Source organism: Aethalodelphis obliquidens, unplaced genomic scaffold (genome assembly GCF_003676395.1).
Source record: "Aethalodelphis obliquidens isolate GAN/ISIS:26980383/991018 unplaced genomic scaffold, ASM367639v1 scaffold45, whole genome shotgun sequence".
Classification (NCBI taxonomy): Eukaryota; Metazoa; Chordata; class Mammalia; order Artiodactyla; family Delphinidae; genus Aethalodelphis; species Aethalodelphis obliquidens.
The window spans coordinates 4,703,071-4,727,986 of record NW_020837989.1 but is presented as its reverse complement, the minus strand read 5'-3'; the positions used below and the strand labels follow the sequence as shown (position 1 = coordinate 4,727,986).

Here is a 24,916-nt window from a genome sequence, read left to right as displayed (position 1 = left end):
TCAGTAAATATTTGTTAAGTGAATAAGTGAATTGACGGCAAAGTCCGTGCTCTGTTTTTAAAACCGTTTATTAATTTTCGAAGCAGCAATGCACATGGTTTAAAAAAATCAAGAAATACAAAAAGTGAAATTTAAATCTTCTCCGTAGACACCCTGTTCCCTTCCTCCAAGCTCACATGGCTCTTGTGTATCCTTCCAGAGATATTAGACTATTCTATGCATGTGTGTGCTTGTACAAGCATGTGTGTAATATACCTGTGTGGTAACATACTATAGAAACCACTCTGCAACTTGATTTTTTTCGCATGTCTTGCAAATGTTCAAATCAGTATATACCTATACACACACAAACCCCTATGCTATTAACTGTCATGCTAAGCTTCATACCCATCATGTGGGTTCCCCAAAATCCCTGGAAACTTTTGAAGTCTGGAGTAGTAAGTGTGATCTGCTATCATGAATGACCTAGAATTTTGGAGCAGGGGAGGGACCTCTGAGATGGTCTAGTTTAACCCCCTCATGTTACAAATGGGGAAACAGGCCCAGGGGATGGTGGTGGTGGGAACAGACATTCCCAGAGTCACGCAGGAGTTCATTGCAGATCTGAGGCAAGAACAAGGCCTCGGGAATCCTTGGCCAGGCTCCTGCTACCCTAGTCTCCTCTCTGCTTGGCGAGCTCAGAAGAAATCATAGCCAGTTCCCAGCAGAGAGAGTGCCTGATTGGGCTTTGTCAATGGTAGTGCCCTCCCAGGAAGGCTGGGGTGAGAGTGATTATGTAGGTCGCTTGGTAATCAGGAAAGAGAGCTCGAGCCCTTTAAATGCCGGCTGTTTCATTTGGTCCCAGAAGACTGGATTAGCATAGATTGTCTGCACTGAGCTAGAAGATAAAAGGCCCGCACCAAAAGGGAACACCAGCCTGCAAGGCTGAGCCAAGGCACCACACTCTCAGCACAGCCCCACTCTGGCATCTGGGACTTCCTGAGTCCATGGGCAGCTTCCAGGAGCCTGTGCCTTTCCTCCAGTTGGCAAAAGTGTGTGTGTGTCGGGGTGGGTGGGTGGAGAAATCAAGAAGCACAGCTGGGGGAGCAAAAATTCAAAGAAAGCAGTCTCTCTTGGGATGAATGCCCTTATCTTCATGTGCATTTCCCAACACCTTCCATCCCCATCCTTCACTTTACCCTACACCACACACACACACACACACACACTCTCTCTCTCGCTCTCTCTCTCTCTCTCTCTCTCTCTCTCTCTCTCTGTAAGCAACATGAGGGCAGGGACATAGCACACCTTCTTTGCTGTGATTCCCAGTGCCTACTTCCGTAACTGACATGTTAGGTGCTCAATTAATGTTTGTTAAGGCAGTCAACACATGCACACATATATATCATTCCTGCACACACAAACACACACCGTGCACTCCCTCCCTCTGGATGATTGTTTAAACTGTTTTTACTCCCTCACCTGTCCTTTTCCTGCCTGTGGCTGCAGGTCCAGCCTTCTCCAGGAAACCTTCCCCTCTACTCCAGCTATAAGGGCCTCTACTTTCCCTGAAGTTCCTGTAGGTCCAATGAATAAAGCAATAGCATCTTCCCGCCCCCATACCAGTCATAGTCTGATGGGTATGCATGATTTACAGGACCGATGGGAACAGAGGGTTTAAAAGCCAGACCATCACAGAAAAATCTGTGTTGAAAATATAATTGATACCGTACAGGCAGTAATTAACTCTGTGTTGCCTTTTGTATAGCGGTAGGGTGGGGTAGTGGAGGGAGCCTTGTGTATATCATCACGGAGACTTGGGTTCAAATCCTGCCTCTGCCACTGGCTAGCTTCCTGATCTTGGGACTAGTTGCTTAGCCTAGTGTCCAGTCCTCATCTATAAAATAAGGGTAATAAGACCCTCCTCACAGGGTTGTGAATATGAAAAGAATAAGCACTAATAAGTAACCCTGCAAGAACAGTGATTTTTGTCTGTTTTGTTCATGGATGTATCCCAGCACTTAGAGCAGTGCCTGTCATGTAGTCGGCACTTGATAAACAGTTGTTGAATGAATTAACATGCAGTAGTAATAAAGGTAGCTACAATTCATTAACCACTTAGCGTGTCAGGCTGCACGCTAAGCAGATAATGTATATTATCTCATTTAATCCTCACCATAGTCCTGGAGGTAGCCCCATTTTTTTTAGGTGAAAAACTGAGGCTAAGCCCCAACTTCATAGCAAGTTGTCAGTGAGGATTTATTCCCTTCTCTCCCACAACACACTGTTGTTTCTCTTTCCTCATGTTAGCTTTCTCCCCTCATTCAACCCTCAGCTCTTCAGCAACTGCACCCTCACTCAGTTTTTTCCCTTGAGGATCCTGGCCTTGGGCCCTCTGCTCAGGCTGCAGGGTACAGACTATGCTTATTATCCAGACATAGGCATGGATTCCCATTTACCCCTGTTCCATTTTCCTCACTGGCTACAAAGCAGCTGCCTGTGCTCCGGACCTCATTCTGCACTCTCCTTCTCTGTTCATCACTCTAGCTATTTGCTGACCTCCAGGACTTGGGCATTTTCTGCCTAGACTGAACCTCTGCCTGGAACACCCTTCCTGTCTTCTTCCCTCACAAATGACCAGATCCCTCAGGTTAAGGGTGGCATTCTTTGGGTACCCTTGTCTAACCCCTCCTGTACCATGACAGGCATGCTTTTTCTGTTCCTGCACATCCCCCCACCCCTTCCCTTTGTATTGTCATTGCCTGTTTGCCTGCCTCCCTCTACTCACCCTTATTGACTCTAAGTTCCTATTTGAGACCAAGAGCCTTTCCATCTGGCCTGTGGCTGTATCCCCAACACCTCACATGGTATCTGGCGCAGAGTAGGGCTCACTGACACTTTGTGAGGGAATGGTCTGCTCTATTAGCTGACTTCACACTCTGCCAGGACCCACAGTTCTGCTTTTTTCTTTCCAGTCCCGTCTGCAACCCTGCCAGCCATCCCTTCCTACTGCTGAGCCAAACTTTTGGATTTGGCCCTTCCTCACCAGGCCAGGCCAGTTTCCACCAACCCCGGGAAAATTCTTCTTTACTAGGTTAGAGTTTTTCCAGGCTGTTGGGAAAAAACAGAAGTGTCTTCCTGGAAGGACTATAAAGATCATGTAGTCCAGCCTGTTGACTGTACAGAATGGAAGTGGACTGAGCAAGGGGCAGAGGGACTGCCCAAGGTCACACAGTCTGTTCAGGGCAGGGACAGGAACAAAACCCAGGTTTCCCAGCTCATCATGAAAAATCCTTTCTCTACATTTAGCCTACGGCCCATATGAAGCCAAACCATCTAGACTTGTCTAGATGGGATTTTACAATCATAAGAATCAAGAGTACACTCTGAATTGGGGATCTCGTATGTCATCAACATTATGTCTCCTGCTCTGTTCCTTGCTGGGGAGCAGGATAAAAAGCATGGGTGGGACTTCGGCATTCTTGCTCTGGCCTCAGCCCTGCCACTGATCGGCTAGCCGTTTTCCCACTGCTCTTCTTAGTGAACAGTGAACCTGACTATAGCATTAGAGGAAAATAAGGCTGGAAAGAAAGGATGCAGCCCAATCAGGGAGAGTTGGGAGCGTCCAGGTGAGCAAAACTTTGTTGGGAAAGCAGTGGGGAGCCTCTGAGGGTCTTGATGACCTGATGGGCCACAGCTGAGCCCCTAGGGAACTCTTGGCTAATAAATTTGGGTAGAGAAGCAATCTTTTCACATGAGGCTGTAACCGAACCCACCTGCTGGGAGGCTAATGTCTCGCTATCTCTGCCTCTCAGGTAACAGCCATCTCCCCTGAGGACTCTCATTTCACAAGCTCCGATTTCCTGAGGGAGAGATTTGAGCAAAGCAGAATGGTTCCCCAGGTAAGTCATTAGCGTAGTGCCTGGAATCTCCATTGAGAGCATCGATGAATAAATCTGTTCAGAGAGGCCGGTCCTTGGTAAAACTGGTCATAAGGCTCTAGGGAACTCACCCAGTTTGTGCTGTGGATCCTGGGCTTCCAGGAGGGGCAGTGAGTAGCACCAGAGAAAGGCCCCAGCAGGACCATTTCTTTACGGAGCCCTGACTGCAGGGAAAAAATCATGGTTCCTGTAGGAGAGCTCAGTGTAAGCTAGAATGTTGCAGCACCATTGATGCTTCTGCTACCAACCTAAGTTTTTAAGAGCTGACACAGGGGAGAAAATCTTGGCATGCAGAAGGCAGTCCTGCCACTAATGGGTTGCACGTCCCTGGGAAAGACTTCATTGCTCTGGGCTTCCGTTTCCCTAACTGTTGAAGGAGGCATTTGGCTCAGTTCAAAACAAAGGGGCTCCAGCTCCCCTTTCCAACTCAGATCTGTTGTTAGTGATTGCCAGATGTATTGTGTTAATGACTCTGAGGTTTCATCCAGAAAAAGAGTACAGCTTTCTTTTTTTTTTTAATTTTTAAAATTTATCTATTTTTGGCTGCGTTGCGTCTTTGTTGCTGCGTGCAGGCTTTCTCTAGTTGCTGCGAGCGGGGGCTACTCTTCCTTGCGGTGCGCAGACTTCTCATTGCGGTGGCTTCTTTTGTTGCAGAGCACGGGCTTTAGGCACGTGGGCTTCAGTAGTTGTGGCACGTGGGCTCAGTAGTTGTGGCGCACGGGCTTAGTTGCTCCGCGGCATGTGGGATCTTCCCGGACCAGGGCTCAAACCTGTATACCCTGCATTGGCAGGCAGATTCTTAACCACTGTGCCACCAGGGAAGCCCAAGAGTACAGCTTTCTGTCAGCTTCTCCAGAAGAGAGAGTTGCCTCATATATTAGTTTCCTATGGCTGCTGTAACAAATTACCTAAACTTTGTGGCTTAAAACAACACACATTTATTCCCTTATAGTTGCCGGGGTCAGAAATCTGAAATCATTTTCGGTGGGCTAATGTCAAGGAATTGGCAGGGCAGGTTCCTTCTGGAGTCTCTGAGGAGAGAACCTCTTTCCTTGCTTTTTTTTTTGTGGCCGCGTTGTACCACATGCAGTATCTTAGTTCCCCGGCCAGGGATCAAACCCACGCCCCCTGCAGTGGAAGCACAGAGTCTTCACCCCTGGACCACCAGGGAAGTCCCTTTCCTTGCCTTTTTCAGCTTTTAGTGTCCCACTCCTATTTCTTGGCTTGTGGCCCCTCCATCCATCTTCAGATCACATCATGCCAATGTGTGCTTCCATCATCACACCATCTTCTCTGCCTCTGCCTCTTATAAGGACCCTTGTGATCATACTGAAGGCCCACTACCCAGATAATCCAGGATAATCTCTTCATCTCAAGATCCTTAGCTTAATCACATCTGCAAAGTTCCTTTTGTTGTGTGAGGTTAACACAGTCATAGGCTCTGGGGATTAGGCCATGGATATCTTTGAGGAGCCCATTAGTTAACCTGCCACACCTGACACATGGCACTCATTTGCAGTCCCTACAATCAGCCTAGAATTAGAACTGGGATGGAATAATGGAATTATTCCAAGTTAGCAGGTGAGGCCTGGCGTATGGGAGCTGTACCAGAGACAGAGATTGCACGTGGCATTTTCCGTTGCAGGAACCACGCCAGCCTCATTGACATTCCACATCCCACTGTCTTCTCCTGACACTGTATCATTTACAATGCTCCTGAAGCTAGTACAGTGACTCATTATTATCAGTTAATGAAGCATCTAAGGCCTAAACCCACAGTCAGCGGCTGGGATAGAGTGAGGACAGAGCTGGACTGAAGGGAGTTCTGTAGCTGGGATGTAAACCGGAAGAGACAGAGGCCATGCTGTCCTCGTGTCTTCATTTCACAGACGTTTGCTGAGCACTTAGGGTGTGCCAGCAACGATGGGTACAATAAGAATAAGGGCCACAGGGGTGGTCCTGACCCCCAAGAATTCACAGGCAAGTGAGAGAGACAGACAGGTACATGAATACACCAAGACACTCATGAAAAATGCTCAGAAGGAGGTGGGTGTTGGGGAGCCCTGAGGACAATCTCTGCTTCAAAGGAGGAGGGGAGGCCTTCCAGAGGAGGGGGCAGTTGACCTGGGTCTTGAAGGACGACTAGACATTCTGAGGTTGGAAAAGGGAAGGAAAGGAGACTTGGGCAGAAGAAACAAATGCTAAGGGGAGTAGTGAAAAGGCGTGGTTTTTCACTGCGCCTTGAATGACATGCAGAGATACTCTGGCAGGAGGAGAAGAGAAGCTGGAAAGTTTGCCTTTAGACTGCAGTGAGGCAAGGCGGTGACATTTGGCTGGTAAAGGGAACTGGGCAGACCCTGTGGGGGAGTCTGGCTTTGGGAATAAAGAGCCAGACCTCACCACTGTCTGAATAAATTCAGGGGGCTGGGCCGGTGGCTGCAAGGAAAGGCCAAATGCTGACGTGGTGAAGACAGACTGGGGTTCTGCCGCTTACCAGCTCTGTGACTCTGGTGAGTTTCTTAACCCCTCTGGGCCTCAGTTTGCTCATCTATAAAATGGGAAAGCTCGTCACCACCTATGAGGATGGTTGTGTGGCAAGGGCCTTGTCTGTCTTGTTTTCTGCCGTATACCTAGCATCTGGCTCATGTTTGTAAACTGAATGAATAATGTCTGGAAATAAACGCTAGGCAGGATGCCTGATGAATAATAAATGTTTAGCGAATGAGCTGATTATTAATTTTAGGGGAGAAAATTCAGTGATGATCTGGGCCAGCCCCCATGTCTCACTGTGTGCTCTCTAATGGCCCTGATAAATGCTCACTCCCTATGGTCCTGGCAGCCTGGAACCACAGAAAAGATCCCTGAACCTGGATTGGGGGAATAGGTGGGCTTTAGTTCCAGTCTTGACTGTCACTCATGAACTGTGATTCTGGGGACACCCATGTCCTGGTTTATGCCCTGTGGCTTCCTCCAGGCCACACCCTAACTCAGTTCTGCCTCATCCCAGGCAAGGTCACTGAGGGCTGAGGAAGGACACCAGGCCATTTGCTTCTTGATGAGCTCCATGCCCTTTCCCTCCCTTCTCCACCAGCAGCCGGGTCCATCGACACCCACAGACAGTGAGCTAATTTAGCCAGAGGAGGAGAGAGCTGGGTGCCCTTGCCTCAGTTCCACAGAAACACCTGCCTGACCGAGTGGGAGGTTACCTGTCTCACCATGATGTGCTTTTCATTAAAGCCGGGCTCCCTCACAGGTAGTCTTTGAAATGTCAATTTTAATTAAAACCCTAATCCTAATAAACACACCGCAGATTAAACCCAGCCAGAGCAGCTTCCTCCTGGGTGAACTTCTCATGCTTCAGCAGACAAGTTTGTCTCCACTAAGACGGCTTGTTTGGGAACATCCAGTCCATCAGGCAGCTTCACTCAGAGAAGGGTCTTGGCCACGATCCACAACATCACTGACTCCAGGCTTCCAAAAACACAGCCCAGAGTGGAGACAGATGGATGCCTGTCCCACATCAGCGGCTGATATGGAGTTGATGCTCAGTCATATAGAATCAGAGCACCGTCAGCGTTTGAAGGGGCCCTGGAGATCATCTGGCCCTTCTCATTTCACAGATGGGGAAACTGAATCCTAGAGAGAGAAGTGGACAGAGTCCTATTTGTGGCAGGAGCCCTACCTCCTAGCTCCGTACCCTCCCCACTCATCACCTGGGGTTGGCCGATTGGTAGCTGTGCCAAACCTGGACCAAATCCATTTCCTTCTGAGCTTCAAGTTCCTTATCTATAAAATTGAAGGGACTGGACTAGCAGGGGTCTCAACCTTGGCTGCACATTAGAATCACCTAGGGAGGTTTTAAAAAGCCCAGTTTCTAGCTCACCTGAGACCAATTCATCAGAGCCTCTGGCATGGGACTTGGACATGAGTGGTTTATAAAACTCTTCAGGTGATTCCAATGTGTCCAGGATTGAGAACCAGTAGACTAGATAGTCACTGTCTCTCTTTTGCTCTAAGAGTTTATAAGTTTAGAGTTCCTCAGCCTGCAATCCTCTGTGCATCACACACTCCCATACTCCCTCCCCACGCCTACCCCACAATCGATTTGAGCAATTCCTTCTCATACCTCAAGTCCCAGCTTAAATATGCCTTCATTAGACTGAGTGAGGGCGGTATCACCTGAGTTCTCCCTCTCTCATAGTCTGAACCGCACTTCACAGTGATTCTATTTTATGCCTATCTTCCCCTTAAGCTGAGCCGCAGCAGAGACTAAGTGTAGTGTACAGACTCTAAGATTGTCCCTAATTATCCTCATCTCCTAGACTCACACCACCCCCTTGAGTCTGGGCAGAACCTTTGACTTGCTTCTAACCCATACAATATGGCAAAGGTGATAGGATATCAATTCTATCACATAAAGTTACATAAAACTGTCATGTCTGTCATGCTTGGAAACTCCCTCTCTTGCTGGCTTTGATGAACCAAGTGGCTATGTTGGGGAGGGCCACATGGCAGGGCACTGAGGGTGACTTCCAGCCAACAACTAGCTAGGAACTATGGCTCTTAGTCTTAGCCTGCAAGGACCTCAGCCCAGCTAACAACTACATGAGCTTGGAAATGGATTCTTTCCCAGTCACACCTTCAGATGAGATCCCAGCCCTGACTGACATCTTGACTGCAACCTCATAGATGACCCAGCTAAGCTATGCCTGGATTCCTGACCCCCAGAAACTCTGAGATCACAAGTGTGTTTTATTTTAAGCTGCTAAATTTGTGTTTTATTTTAAGCTGCTGAATTGTTACATGGCAATAGAAAATGTATACACTGAGCCTATCTTGTCCAACTGCTATACCCTTTGCATCTAGCACAGTGCTTGGTACATTGTAGGTACTTACAAATGTTCGGCAAATTAATTAAGTAATTAATCAGAATAATGGCATTAACTCCTTTGAATCCAACACTTGCCCAACCGTTTTTCCTTTCTTCCTCCTAGTGACAAGCTAATAGCTCAAAATTCAATGTCAGTGCATCAAACAAGGACTGTACTCTCAAACCGTTCACTCTTAGGCAGGAAAGTGGGAAGCACACACTGTTATTATGATGATAACCGTGACCAGCCTTAATGAAATCAACATGTGGTTAAATAACTGTTTGCTGAGTGTAAATTGTTATTGTTATTGTTGGACCATTTCATTTACCTGATAAATGCAGTGCAGCTCTCCAGGCAAGGGAGCAATCATGGCTTTATCGATCCATAATCATTCCAAAGACGCACAGGATGCCATTGGCCACTATGGGTTGGCCTTTGGACAACACTGGCCCTCAAGTTGCAGCCACGCGGGGGCTCTCCCCACACAGCCCCGGCTTTTAGGCCTGCTCAGGTCAGTCACTCCAAGCGAACTGCCAGAAGGCCCAGTTCTGCCTGGGCATTTACGGCCGGTTTTTGTGGTCTGCACAGCAACAGAAACTTCCAAGCGTGAAAAAGCAAAGAGCACAGCCATTTCCCCTGCCAATCTCCTGCTGCTGTGCCCAGTCTCCGCAGGGCTTTGACCGGACTCTGCAGGCTCAGGTACGGCTCTGTGGGGTTATCAGACTTCCCAAGGTCACCTGGGGAATCACCGATAGAGAGTGAGACAGCATCACCAGGTGAGGCCTCACTGGCCTCTGCTTGATTTGAGTGGCTTATCAGGAACGCTGCTGGCTGGCACTCTGAGAGAATTCCAGTAAAGTGAATTGTAAGTAGGTCTTGAGAATTGGCTCAGGTGCTCCATGGAGATGGCTGAAAGCACGCTGCAGGTCCCCAGGGAAAGGGTAGGGGGACTTTCTCAGAGAAGATTTTGGCTGATGCTGGGGAGACAGTGAGTGGTCGGAGGTCCCGGGCAGCGAGGACTGTCTGGGCCTCTTTCCTCACCCTCGCTCTGCTGCGTAGTCTCTCCCTCTTCCTGAGTGTCGATTTCCTCACCTGCTTCTGATTATGTCTCAGGCTGGTCATTGCTCCCACCAGCCACCCACCCAAAGCTCACCGCCCAAAGGCCCTGGATCCAAGTGACTTGCTTCTTCCTCCCACTGGGACTGGGCTTGCTGAAGGAGCCCTCCCACGGGGACAGGGCCCACTCACAGCCACGGCAATAGCATTAACAGGAGTTCTCATCTTATGACCACTTAGCACGCGTGATGTGATCGGCCCTTATGCGTGTGATCTCACTTCATACAACAGTTAGTGAGAACGGCTCGTTCCTGTTTTACAGATGAGGAACCTGGGCTTTAATAAGAGGTCTCAAACTTTGCTCCATGTCACACAACACACAAAGGACATTATGTGTCTCTGTATGGCTGACATCTAACTTAAAACTCCCCAATTCTCCTGTGTCCTTACCTCACCTAAATAAGGCTGGTTCCCCAAGATCAGGGTGTAGGTTCTAGAAAAGCAAAAGAATGAAGACTGGGAAGGCAATTGCCTGCTTTTATATTTCAACTGCCTTTGCTGTGGTGACGCTGACAGGTACAGAAAGCAAAGAGGAAAAAGCAAGTCCTTTTGCCCTTCTCCAGGCCGGCTCTCTCCTTCTCATGCCCCCCCTGTTGGCACCTTCTAAGAGGAACTGAGCTGGTGGTGAGCAAAGTGGCTTGCAAGGTCCCAGCCTTAACATCGCAAAGCAGAGATTAGAATTTTGATTTAAAGCACGGAGACAATAGCTTAATAGCACAGATGGGATTACCAAAAGGTCAAGGTAGTGGTTACCTTAAGGAAGGAAGAAGGGAGTATGCCTGGGGGGCGCCATTCAGGGATGCAGGAGAGCCTCTTTCTAGGGTGCAGGCAATAGTTTATTTCTTAATGGGGCTGGCGGTTACATGGGTGTTCTGTTTATAACCACCCACCATGCTTTTTATACCTATGTTCTTGTACTTTGCTGTGGGTGTGTTATTTTTCACCACTAAAAGTGCTATAGAATTTTTTTTTATGGATAGTTCAAGGAGGAGAAGAGTGTTGCTGTAGGCTGCCAGGTCAGAGCACACCTCCCTGAGGAGGGGATTTTTTTTTTCTTTTTTTTTTTGCGGTACGCGGGCCTCTCACTGTTGTGGCCTCTCCCGTTGCGGAGCACAGGCTCTGGACGCACAGGCTCAGCGGCCATGGCTCACGGGCCCAGCCGCTCCACGGCATGTGGGATTCTCCCGGACCAGGGCATGAACCCGTGTCCCCTGCATTGGCAGGCAGACTCTCAACCGCTGTGCCACCAGGGAAGCCCTGAGGAGGGGATATTTGAGCCCAGCTTGAAAAATCAGAGGGACAGGTCATGCCCAGAGCCGTGAACAGCTTTCTAGGCAGAGGGCAATGGGGCACCCCATATCTTATGAGTGCAAGCCTGGTGGCCGTGAGCAGGGTGGCCTGGAGGAATGGGAGAGCTCAGAGGAAGGGAGGCAGCGAGAAGCAGGCTGATGTGGAAATTGTGGGCAGCAAGCAGAGGTGAGCCTGGTTTTAGGGGTGACCCAGGGGCTCAGGTGCAGATGAGGCAAAGCACCCAGAGACAGAGTAGCCCCCTACCTATTGGAGAACCAAGGAGATGCACCTTGCCACTCGGAACATACACTTCCTCAGTCCCGGCCTCCTGGGAAATGTCTCTAAGTGCTGAGAGGTGATCCTGGAAGAAAGAAGCCAGCAGATGGACTGGCTCCAGAGAGAGTCCCTGAGGTTTCTGAACCAATTCCAGTCTGCATCCTTGGAGCTGGCAGAGGCTTCCGGAAAGAACAGCAAGATCTGGTCTCACACTGTCTGGTTTCCCGCTGTCCTTCCTAATTTCCTTCCTCCAGCCTTTCCTTTCTTACTGATCCCTTACTCTTCCATCCTCCCTCTCTCCCTCCCTCTCACACATTAACTAAACACACAATCAGATATACCACCCATATATATAAATATACACACCCACCTGTCTACCTCCTACACACATTATTCACATCCACTTCCCCCCTGCTCTGACACACACAAACTGAAAGACACATAACATATGCAGGTTCATTCATATACATCTCAGATACACTCTTATGCCTGCAGAGCACTTTATTTATTTTTTTTTAACATCTTTATTGGAGTATAATTGCTTTACATCGTTGTGTTAGTTTCAGCTGTATAACAAAGTGAACGAGCTATACATATACATATATCCCCATATCCCCTCCCTCTTGCGTTTCCCTCCCACCCTCCCTATCCCACCCCTCTAGGTGGACACAAAGCACCGAGCTGATCTCCCTGTGCTATGCAGCTGCTTCCCACTAGCTATCTATTTTATGTTTGGTAGTGTATATATGTCCTTGCCACTCTCTCACTTCGTCACAGCTTACCCTTACCCCTCCCTGTGTCCTCAAGTCCATTCTCTACGTCTGCGTCTTTATTCCTGTCCTGCCCCTAGGTTCTTCATAAACTTTTTTTTTTTAGATTCCATATATATATGTTACCATACGGTATTTGTTTTTCTCTTTCTGACTTACTTCATCTGTATGACAGAGTCTAGGTCCATCCACCTCATTACAGATAACTCAATTTTGTTTCTTTTTATGGCTGAGTAATATTCCATTGTATATATGTGCCACATCTTCTTTATCCTTTCATCTGTCAATGGACACTTAGATTGCTTCCATGTCCTGGCTATTGTAAATAGTGCTGCAATGAACATTGTGGTACATGACTCTTTTTTTTTAAGCTGTTTTAAACTAGTTAGGGGTTCCATTTTCACTCCTCAGTAGATTTTATGTATTTCTCATATGCTTTCTCATATGAACTCATTAGTTCATCTAGGTCTGAGTGTCATCTTGATCCGCCAACCATCCTCATAACAAGATTTGTTGACAAGTCCTGGATTTTCTGCTAGAACTTCATTAATTTCAGTTACTTCTCCTGATAGAGGAGAATAGAGTTCACTATCAGCTTTCACACTTTCCAAAGCACCAAATTCCTCTTGTTTGTTCAATTTTGTCCCAACTTCAGGCAGACTACAGTAAACAACATCTCCCAAAGCTTCCTGTGCAAAATTGCTGATTCCCACTGTTCCAACACCGTTTTCTGTTGTTAACCATTCATGTGTGTCTGTGAATTTATGACCCGACAGCAGAGCCGGTCCAGTGTGCTGTGCCCTGATGGTGTGCGCTCGCAGTCCCCAGGGCCGCGGCGGGCAGGGCGCGTTGGGCGCAGAGATGGCATGCAGGCTGCAGACTGCGGCCTGCACGCTCCGCGCCACTCGCAGAGCCATGTTCACAGGGGTGCAGAGGGTCTCCGTGCAGCATCTCCATTGAGGTACATGACTCTTTTTGAATTATGGTTTTCTCAGGGTATATGCCCAGTAGTGGGAGTGCTGGGTCGTATGGTAATTCTATTTTTAGTTTTTTAAGGAAGCTCCATACTGTTCTCCATAGTGGCTGTATCAGTTTACATTCCCACCAACAGTGCAAGAGGGTTCCCTTTTCTCCACGCTCTCTCCAGCATTTATTGTTGGTAGATTTTTTGATGATGGCCATTCTGACCAGTGTAAGGTGATGCCTCATTGTAGTTTTGATTTGCATTTCTCTAATATTAGTGATGTTGAGCATCTTTTCATGTGTTTGTTGGCAATCTGTACATCTTCTTTGGAGAGATGTCTAATTAGGTCTTCTGCCCATTTTTGGATTAGGTTGTTTGTTTTTTTCATATTGAGCTGCATGAGCTGCTTGTATGTTTTGGAGATTAATCCTTTGTCAGTTGCTTCATTTGCAAATATTTTCTCCCATTCTGAGGGTTGTCTTTTCATCTTGTTTATTGTTTCCTTTGCTATGCAAAAGCTTTTAAGTTTCATTAGGTCCCATTTGTATATTTTTGTTTTTATTACCATTTCTCTAGGAGGTGGGTCACAAAGGATATTGCTGTGATTTATGTCATAGAGTGTTCTGCCTATGTTTTCCTCTAAGAGTTTTATAGTGTCTGGCCTTACGTTTAGGTCTTTAATCCATTTTGAATTTATTTTTATATATGGTGTTAAGGAGTGTTTTAATTTTCATTCTTTTACATGTTGCTGTCCAGTTTTCCCAGCACCACTTATTGAAGAGACTGCCTTTTCTCCAGAACATGGTATATCTCTCCATCTCTTTGTATCACCTTTAATTTCTTTCATCAGTGTCTTACAGTTTGCTGCATACAGGTCTTTTGTCTCCTTAGGTAGGTTTATTCCTAGGTATTTTATTCTTTTTGTTGCAACGGCAAATGGGAGTGTTTCCTTAATTTCTCTTTCAGATTTTTCATCATTAGTGTATAGGAATGCAAGAGATTTCTGTGCATTAATTTTGTATCCTGCTACTTTACCAAATTCATTGATTAGCTCTAGTAGTTTTCTGGTAGCATCTTTAGGATTATCTGTGTATAGTATCATGTCATCTGCAAACAGGGAAAGCTTTACTTCTTCTTCTCTGATTTGGATTCCTTTTATTTCTTTTTCATCTCTGATTGCTGTGGCTAAAACTTGCAAAACTATGTTGACTAATAGTGGTGAGAGTGGGCAACCTTGTCTTGTTCCTGATCTTAGTGGAAATGGTTTCAGTTTTTCACCATTGAGAGTGACGTTGGCTGTGGGTTTGTCATATATGGCCTCTGTTATGTTGAGGTAAGTTCCCTCTATGCCTACTTTCTGGAGAGTTTTTATTATAAGTGGGTGTTGAATTTTGTCAAAAGCTTTTTCTGCATGTATTGAGATGATCATATGGTTTTTCTCCTTCAATTTGTTAATATGGTGTATCACACTGATTGATTTGCATATATTGAAGAATCCTGGCATTCCTGGGATAAACCCCACTTGATCATGGCGTATGATCCTTTTAATGTTCCTGCAGAGCACTTTAAAGTTCAACTTTCAAGTCACAGCAGCCCCATTTTACTTGTGAAGAACTTGAGGCTCAGAGAGGTTAAAGAATGTCTTCAAGGTCAGGGAGCTGGGAAATAAGAGTTTGGACTCGAACTCAAGTCTGCCTGATTCTGAATGTGCTTCGGCTGCACTCTGCTATCCCTGTACATGCAAACACACACACACACACACACACACAGGCACACTGCAAACACGTCCAGATACTCTCTGATTACATTCTTCTCCACATGCCCAAACACAGAAAGAAAGTTCACTGACATGTTGCCAGTGGGTCTAAGGAAGGATCTGTCTTTTTGAAAAACTTCTGGCTTGCTTGTAGCCAAGGCTCGTAAACTGTACATAGCAGTTTCTCAGAGATATCCAGACAACTTGGTTCAATAGATTTGCTCTGACATGTAGAAAGCAAAAGGGAAGGATGAACATTTGGGTTGTGTGTTTGATTTTTGCAGCCCTTCCTGTCTTGTCTCAGATTGTCCTTCATTCTCACAATAACCCTGTAGGTAGTCATGGAGGAAACTATTATACGCTTTTAACAGGTGGGGAAACTGGGAGTCAGGGTGTTCGAGGGTAACCCAGATGCCTCCAGCTCCATAATTGTCTGGGGTCCCACTTGTCTTCGATGCCCAATAACCATAGTCCAAGCTCCCTTCTACCTTGCCTTCAGGAAGTCCACTGCACATCTTCCCAAGTGATGTTATGGGTACCCAGGAGGAATGGTTAAATGTTCTAGGCATCTCTCCTGGCTGTCCCGTGTCACGTCCTAACTTGAGCAGTTCTTTGCTCTGCTAGACATCTCTGACTGCCTCATGACCTTTGCTCTGGATTTCTGATCTTCTCCTTTCTAAGGTAAGGACACCAACCCTCCCTTAATTCTCAAAGCACATCTCTTTGGGTGCTTTTTTGGCTCTAAGTAACAGAACACCCAACTCAAATAGGCTTAAACAATAAAGAACACTTTATTCTGCTTTATAACCAGAAGTTCCAAAGTAGGGTAGTTCCAGGGCAAGTTAATTAAGAACCCAGGTTCTTTCCACTTTTCCCATCTGCCATCCTCATGCATTTTGGTTTTGTTCCAAAGTGAACTATGCTTTCTCTGGGTCACACGTTGGCTGACACTATTCCAGGCATCATTGGTAGAAACAACACTCAACAAAGAAGAGGTCTTTTCTTCCTGTATGTCTGTTTGTGTCATTGGACAGAACTTTGTCACATGAGGAAATTTTCAGTGTGACTAACACGTTCATGATTTGGATTATAATGATGGTTTCACAGATGTGTACATGTGTCCAAACTTATCAGATTAACTATGAGCAATTTTTTTTTTTTTTTTTTTTTGCGGTACGCGGACCTCTCACTGTTGTGGCCTCTCCCGTTGCGGAGCACAGGCTCTGGACGCACAGGCTCAGCAGCCATGGCTCACAGGCCCAGCCGCTCCGCGGCATGTGGGATCCTCCCGGACCGGGGCACGAACCCGTGTCCCCTGCATCGGCAGGCAGACTCTCAACAACTGTGCCACCAGGGAAGCCCACTATGAGCAATTTATCATATGATAATTATGGCTCAGTATAGCTCTTTCAAAACTATCTACTTAAGTAATGAATCAATATTGCAAAGAACTGAATGTCTGTGTCCCCCACACACAATTTATATGCTGGAATTCTAATCCCAATGTGATGGTATTTAGAGGTGAGATCTTTGAGAGGTATTTAGGTCATTATGAGGGTGGAGCCCTCATGAATGGGATTAGTGCCTTTGTGAGAAGAGGCCAGACAGGTAGCTAGCTCCTTCTGCCATGTAGGGATACAACAAGAAATGGGCAGATGCACCCCAGAAGAGGTTCTCATCAGAACTCAAAGATACTGGCACCCTGATCTCACACTCTGAACCTCCAGAACTGTGAGAATAAATTTTGTTGTTTATAAACTACCCATTCTATTCTATTTTGTTATAGCAGCCTGAATTTAGACTTACGTTCTCCTGGTAAAAAGTTAAGACATAATATATAAAGCTAAAATATCCTTTTCCACCATCCCCCAGTCCTTCTGGGTATCAGATCAGTATGTATCTTCCAGATCTTTTTCTATATATTTATAAACATAATGGTAGCCATCGAATGTATATAGTATCACCTACTTCCTTGTTGTTTCTGTTTTTACACAAAAGTCACACTGTATGATGATGTTGCACCTTGTTTTTTTTGAACACAGTACTTCTTGGGGGTCTTTCTCAATCAGTATTTAGAAATTCATCTCATTCTTGTTAACTTGCAAGATACAGATCTATCACAGTTTATTCAGACATACCTCTCTGATGAACTTTAGTTTGTTCCCAACTTTTCACTATTTGAAACAATCCTACAACAAGCATCCTTGGACCCTCCTTTTTGTGCAGAGTCCCATGACTTGGATCACAGGGCATCAGGGTTTGTACAATCTGAATTACCCTCCAAAGTGGCTGCACCCACAAGCAGTGGTTAGAGCACATATTTCCCCATACCCTTACCAACATCTGACATTATCAAAAAATTTTTTTGCCATTGGATGGATTAAAAAGATATGTCCTTTTTTAAAATTTGCATTTTAGGGGGAATTTTCTCAGAAAAATAGATTCCTGAGTCCCATTCTCAAGCATCCTGATCTAAGGCTCAAGAATCTGTGTGATTTACAACCTTCCCAGGTGATGCACAGAGAGGTTTTGGAGCTAGTGCCTGAGGACCAGCGATGTCACTTCCAGATCTGTTGTTCTATGATCCTCGAACTCCTGCCTTCTCCTAAGCCCATGACTTGTTTAGGCCTAGTGTCTATACCATCTCTGCCACTTATGACTCTGTTTTCTCCATGAGGGAAGATTTTTTTTAAGACAGAGGAAGTCCTGGCAACTATGGCCATTTACTAAGTTGGCCCTTGGAGCCATATTTCAGATGTCACTGAGGAAATTCTACCTGTCAGAAAGAAGGGACTAACATGTGCTAAGAATCTAATGGTTTCTAGATAAACATATTGGGTTTACTAGACACTTAACTTCCCCGTGGTCATTTAAACCTCACAACAACCTTGGGAAGTATTATTGTACCCATTTTACACTTGAGGAGACTAAAGTTCAGAGAGACATAGTAATTTTCCCAAGGTCAGACAACTACCTAGGGGCCCCTGTTCCAGCTCTGTTGGGCTCCAAAGTCTGTGCTCTTTTCATTGTATCGCTTCCCTGCAAACTAGGGTGTCCTAGTTCCTAACTTTTGGAAGTCTCTAGAAAAGGTGCAAATATTTCATGGAACAAGTATTATTTTATCTTACTTTGCATGGAGTAGCTTATTTGATTCAGTCCTGGAGAATTTGTTCCTGAAAATATGGACTGGAGGATAGATGGACTGGGGGTATGAAAGAGAATGATTACGTTTTACCTCTGATCATCCCTGCTGCTTCCCTCTTCTGGGATTAATGTGGAAGAAGAAAAATAGAAAAATGGCTTGTATCACAGAATTACAATCAAGTATTCAATTTCTTGAGCTTTTTTTCTAACTGAGAATTATAAAAGAACAGCATATACCAAATAACCAAGTATCCACCATCTAAAAATGACAATTCAAAAAATATTTGTCAAATTTCTTAAAAATAAAATAAGCAACATATTGCTCATCTAAAGATGATTTCATTTTCTCTCCACCTCATCTCCCAGCAACCTCAGTCAGAAATTGGATTACCTCTGCCAAATCTGTTTTACATTTTCGGCTGTAAGTATGTGTTAAACAACATGTATCATGAACAAATAAAAAAATTAAAAATTGAGTATATAAATGGTCTTTCACTGTAACTTTTATTCGGCTCCCTGCTTTTCTTCTCTTTATGCTATACCACTGAGAGCTCTTTAAAAGTTAAGAATCGTGGGCTTCCCTGGTGGCGCAGTGGTTGAGAGTCCGCCTGCCGATGCAGGGGACACGGGTTCGTGCCCCGGTCCGGGAAAATCCCACATGCCGCGGAGCGGCTGGGCCCGTGAGCCATGGCCACTGAGCCTGCGTGTCCGGAGTCTGTGCTCCCCAACGGGAGAGGCCACAACAGTGAGAGGCCCGCGTACCGAAAAAAAAAAAAAAGTTAAGAATCGTGTCTTATTTAATCTTTGCATTCCTGATGGCCTAGTACCTTCTGGAGGCTCAGTAAATCAGAAAGGAAAGAAGGAAGGAAGGAAGGAAGGGAGGGAGGGAGGGAGGAAGGAAAGGTGGGAGGGTGGGAGGGAGGATGGATCAGTCTTTTGAGTCAGAACCTCCTGTGTGGCTCCCAATTAGACGTGAGGGTAATTAAAGAGGCACTCTAAGTCCTCCATACCGTGATTTCCCTGCCCCCGAGAACTGTTCATGTCCCATTAGAGCAGGTAGCTCCTCCATCCTTTAACCTGCTCACCATCCTGTTCTCCCAGGAAGTCCCGGGCAAGTTTGGGGGCCACACAGCCGCCTCACGTTCCCAGCTCCAGTGTGGTCCAACTCTCGCTGGTGGTAAATCAACCAGCCAAGGCTGAAGCCTGCATTACTCTCTATCTCTCGAAACCCCTCAGGGATTTGGGGAATTAGCTGCCCGTTCAAACACTTGTCTTCCCTCCCTTCCTTCTCCTACTCTGTCTTTGTGTCTGTCAACAATGGAGGGCTTTTCTGGATGACTGTCTCTGCCTCTCTGAGTATCTTTCTCTGTCTCTGATTCAAAATTATGCCTCTGCTTCCCTTCCTCAGCCCCTGCCTCTACCTTCCCACCCTTCCCCTTTCTATCCCCTGAGTCTAGCTGCAGCCACAGATCCAGGAGCCCAGCTGGGCCGTAGATCTCTCCGTTACTGCTGTTCTTTCCTTCTCACTTTTAAGAATGCTTTTTACGGTGGCCTCTAGCACAAACAGCTGTTGGAACTTGTTTGACAAAACCTCGGGGAGCAGATGCTCTGGCAGTCCATCAGATTCTTCTTTCCTCTGCAATCTGAGATGGACTGGGGAAGAAATGCATTCATTGATTAACCCATTAAACAAATATTTATTGAGCTCCTATTATATGCCAGTCACCGAGGTGGACACTGAGAATATAACAATAAGTAAAACAGCCCGTATAGAGTTTACAGTCTAACGGGAGAGACAGATACAAATCTAAGAGCCACTTAAACATATAAATAATTTATAATAAATGGTGATCCATACTTTGAAAAATTGTCCACAGTGTTCTAATAATAGTTCATGGCTGTCGAATGTTTATTATATAACTGCCACTATTGTAAACATTTCACATGCATTTATCTTAACAAAAACATAGTCCTATTTTACATATGATGACACTGAGAACAGTGGGGTTAAACAACTTGCTCACGGGCACACAGCTTGTGGATGGAAGGATCAAGATTTAAACATATCGTGGGGATTGGGAATCAAGCGGAGGAAAGTCTTCCCCAAGGCTCCGTTCCCTTCCATGTAGGAATAGAATTTTCTTTCCCAAGATCACATAGAAAGTAGGAGGCAGAAAAAGGACTGCAATCCAGCCTCCTAAATCCCAAACTAATCAGTTCTAAGGTCAAATCGGCTGAAATGTGAAGGTTGACTCTGTTACTAAACTACTAAGCCTCATGGGACTTCCCAGAAAAATAAAGAGGGGTATGGGGTTGGGTGGTGGTAGGGAATTGACACTTTCCGCTAAGTTGGGCTGGTAGGGGCTTGAGCCTCTAACCCTGGGATGCACGTGGGGATGGTAAGCTCCTTGAAGGAAGGACTGTGTTATCTTCTCTATTGCATCTCCAGAGCTTAACACAGTGCCTTAATCATTATTTATTGAAAAAATAAGTTGAATCAAATGTGAAAAAGATAGAACAGATGGAAGCTCCACGTTTCTTCCAAGCTAGGGGTTTATAATTCCAATAACTTCATTTCTTTCCACTCTCACTAATACTAGCCAGCAGTGCAGAGATATTCTGCCAGGTGTCTGGGTCAGTTTCTACCCTTTCTTTTCAATCTGCATATCCAAAATATATCCTCCTGTTTCATAAAACTCCCTTTTTATTTATTTTTTACTTTTTTGCTGATTCAGTTAAGAGCTGAGTTTGATCTAGAAACCTTACCTCTTAAGTCTCTCTTGATAACACAGCCCCCAGAGCATCCATCTCCTGAAGCCTCTTTATGAGTTTTGGAGCTGAGTAAAATGCCGACTATTTTCAGGATAATTACACTGGAGCAGACACATTGTTCCTGGAATCTGTTTCCCAATCTGAGTAAACAGATGCTCTTGTAATATGCATTTCCTTCTCCTTCGTTTTTCTCTCTATCTGGAGTGCTGCCTGTGGGTTAATCTCTGGACCAGGGATGAGGGAAGGATTTGTTTGGGAAAACATCTTCCACAGGACATTTGGCTACGAGGGGGCCTTTGGCTGGGGGGCTGCTCTTGGCTGACGCTCCCACGTTCAGTGGCTTTCTCTATCCCACAAAGAGGACAGGGAAGCCAAGAACTGCTCAGCAACCTTATGAAAGAGTGAAGAACTAAATGTACCCAGCAACTCAAGAGTCTTTAGGCTGAATCAATTAAAGCAATGCCCGCTGTCGCATCTTTCTTGTAGGTGATGTGTTGCATAAGAAGAAACATGTGGGAACCACAGTAATTGAAGTGGCGGAGTCAGAACTGGAATCCACATCCCAACTCTGCCACTTAAATTAGCTGTGTGACCTGGGACATGTGACTTAAGCTCTGGTGGCATCAGTTTTCTCATCTGTGTAATGGAAATAATAATAGTATTTATCTCAAATACTTATTATAAGAATAAATTCAGGGCTTCCCTGGTGGCGCAGTGGTTGAGAGTCCGCCTGCCGATGCAGGGGACGTGGGTTCATGCCCCGGTCCGGGAAGATCCCACATGCCGCGGAGCGGCTGGGCCCGTGAGCCATGGCCGCTGAGCCTGCGCGTCCGGAGCCTGTGCTCCGCAACAACAGAGGCCACAACAGTGAGAGGCCCGTGAACCCAAAAAAAAAAAAAAAGGAATAAATTCAGATAATACCTTTAGTGCCTACAGATGATAATGATGATCTGTGACATGCAAAGTATTTTCACATTTGTGCTTGCATTTGATCACATTTTCCTTGCTTTCCTACTAGAGGACCTGCATCAGAACCATGTTCTTCTGACCTTCAGTCTCTATGCTTTTTTATTCTGGGCCATACCAAAGGAGTTTGACTTGTTCTCTGTGACTCCCAGGACAAGAAGACAGAAGCTACAGGAAGACAGCTTGGATTCAAAATAGGGATATTTATTTTTAATGGTCAGAAGTATCAAAAAATGACTGCCTCAAAAAAGGAGTGTGTTTCCTGTCCCTGGTGGCACCCAGGCAGAGGCTGTCCAGCCACCTGAAGAGGATGTTGTAAAGAGAAGGGAAAGGTTAGACTCGGTGGCCTTCCAATTCTGAGAGTCTGAGTTTCTCATCAGAACAGGAAGTGTCTGTTTCTGCAGCTCTCCACCCCCATACTCCTCATTATTTTTCCGGGAAATCCAGTGAAGCTTGAGAGTTTTATCTGCAGATCCAGCCCTCACACTCTAGCCTATTTGACTTAAGAACCAGATTTCTTTGAGATTCAAGAGGCTGGGTTTTAATACTCTTTCTACCTCCTATCCTCTACATGATCTTGGGAAAGAAAGTTCTGTAGTTTGTACCTGCCCAACATCAGCTCCCATTCTCTGCTAACAGTTCCTCCATCTCCTTTGGGGACCACTCCTCTCTTACTCTCAGTCCATGTGGCTCTATTGACATTGTCTCATCTCCATGGTCAGCACGTGACCTAGGTCTAACCACAGAATGTTCTGGCTCCCTGGCTACAATAATTGGTTCAGGAATGGGCATCTGATTCAAGTTGGAGCAATCTGAATCCATCCCAAGACTTTTGCTACAGCTGCTGAGAAAGAGAGGCTCTTTTTCTGGAGGTTGCTAAGCTGGTAACATGCAAGTCTCGATTTTCTGGGGTCTACACAGGGGCAGAGCCTGCCTGAAAATGAAGTCAACACAAAGCAAAGCAAAGCTAAGAGGTAGTGAGAACAAATCCTGATGACATCATTCAAATGCCTGAATCCAACAGTACCTGAAGTTAGACCTACTTCTAGAGTTTTTCAGTTATGTTAGCCAATAAATTCAGGTCGTGTTTGGTTTTTACATTTTTGGTTACTGAATTTGTTTGTTTATTTCTTGGGTACATTTGACTTGGATTCCTACCACATGTAACCAAGAGTTCCAACGAACACCTATCACAATGCGCTAGAGTGAGGACTTCCTGTAGAACATGAGTCTGGAGCTGCTGCTCTCTTCTCTGTATCAAGGTATACCTAGTAAAATCCTTGGTAAAGACTGCTGATTATTTAATGTGTCACTCTGTGCAGAGAGCCATCAGGATCTGAATCAGAGCCATCAATACCTTAACCAGAGTGAAATTTGGGACCACTTCAATCACTGTCATAGTTATCTCTCATACTCCATATGCAGAACTCTGGTCTTTACCAGCATTTCCAGGAATTGCCCCCAACCCCGCTTTTTAGTGAATTCAATCACCATTCGTCCACCAAATATTAAAAGCACCTATTATGTGCCAAGCGTTATAACAAATTATGTTTGGAATACAATGATGTGTAAGATACTAAGAAGCTTACAGTAAAACCAGGAGGCGGCATTTACAGGGAACTTTTATAAAACCAGTCCCATGTATCTGTCGTTTTACTAATTTTTTTTAATCCCAATTTCATATAGATTTGCTATTATGAGTAGAATATTTTTTCTTTTACATTTTCTAATTGGTTATTACTAGTCCTTAACTTTCTTTTTTTAATTTATGTGTTTGTTTATTTTTGGCTGCGTTGGGTCTTTGTTGCTGCGGGCAGGCTTTCTCTAGTTGTGGCGAGCAGGGGCTACTCTTCTTTGTGGTGCGCAGGCTTCTCATCGCGGTGGCTTCCCTTGTTGCAGAGCACAGGCTCTAGGCGCACAGGCTTCAGTAGTTGTGGCACACGGGCTCAGTAGTTGTGGCACACGCACTGTAGAGCGCAGGCTCAGTAGTTGTGGCTCACAGGCTTAGTTCCTCCACAGCATGTGGGATCTTCCTGGACCAGGACTTGAACCCATGTCCCCTGCATTGGCAGGCGGATTCTTAACCACTGCGCCACCAGGGAAGCCCCGTTTTACTAATTTTTTAAACTCATAGTAATACTTTATTAATTTCCTATTGCTGCAGTAACGAGCTACCACAAACTTAGTGGTTTAAAACACACAACACAGTCCTGGATATCAGAAATCTGAAATGGCTGTCACTGGGCTAGAATCGAGGTGTCAGCAGAGCTGTGTTCCTTCTGGAGGCTCTAGAAGGGAATCTGTTTCCTTGCCTTTTCCAGCTTCTAAAGACTGCCTGCTTGGCCCCTCCCACCATCTTCAAAGCCAGCAGCACAGCATCTTCAAATCTCTCTCTCGCCCTCTCTGATTCTAACATTCCTGCCTTCCTCCTGGAAGGACCCTTGAAATCATATGGAGCCCACCTAGATAATGCAGGATAGTGCCCCCATGTCCGGGTCCTTAACTTTATCACACCTGCAAAAATCCCTTTTGTCATGTAAGGTAACATATTCACAGCCTCTAGGGATTAGGATATGGACACCTTTGGGGGACCATTATTCTGCCCACCACAAATACAAATAAGCAGGTATTATTATTACTGTTCCCATTTTACAGAGAGAAAAATTAAGGTTTAGAGAGGTTAAAGTAACCCTCCTGATCACTAGTAGGAGCCAGAGCCTTGATTCGTCCACAGCGGGTCCGATTCGGAGTCCACATGCTTGTTCACTGTCATTCTCCCTGCCAACCCCGAGGATTGTGGATTTTAAAGTCACACAGACCTGGGCAAGTCACGTAACTCTCCCGTGCCTTACTTTTGTCATCTGCAGCAAGGAGCTAATAGTTTTATGTTTAGGAACAGTTGAGGTTACGCACGTAGCACTCTTCGTTGCACTGTGGCACATGGTAGGTGCGAAATATGTGGCCATCATTCCTACAACAGTTTTTCAAAGGTGTCAGGGGCCTGAAGAGACAGATTCAGTGCCCTTGAATGGGGAGAGCGGCCCTGTCCCAGGAGGAAATGCTCACCTTTG

General features: G+C 45.7%; 1 protein-coding gene across 1 annotated transcript; it reads right to left on the bottom strand.

The window, feature by feature from the left end:
- Window positions 1-12,613: 12,613 nt before the first annotated feature.
- On the bottom strand, window positions 12,614-13,160 carry LOC113606749 (glycine cleavage system H protein, mitochondrial-like). Its single transcript, XM_027081384.1, has one exon. It carries the CDS (start codon window positions 13,158-13,160, stop codon window positions 12,702-12,704), a length of 459 nt encoding a protein of 152 aa, XP_026937185.1. The 3' UTR covers window positions 12,614-12,701.
- Between the last annotated feature and the right edge of the window lie 11,756 nt (window positions 13,161-24,916).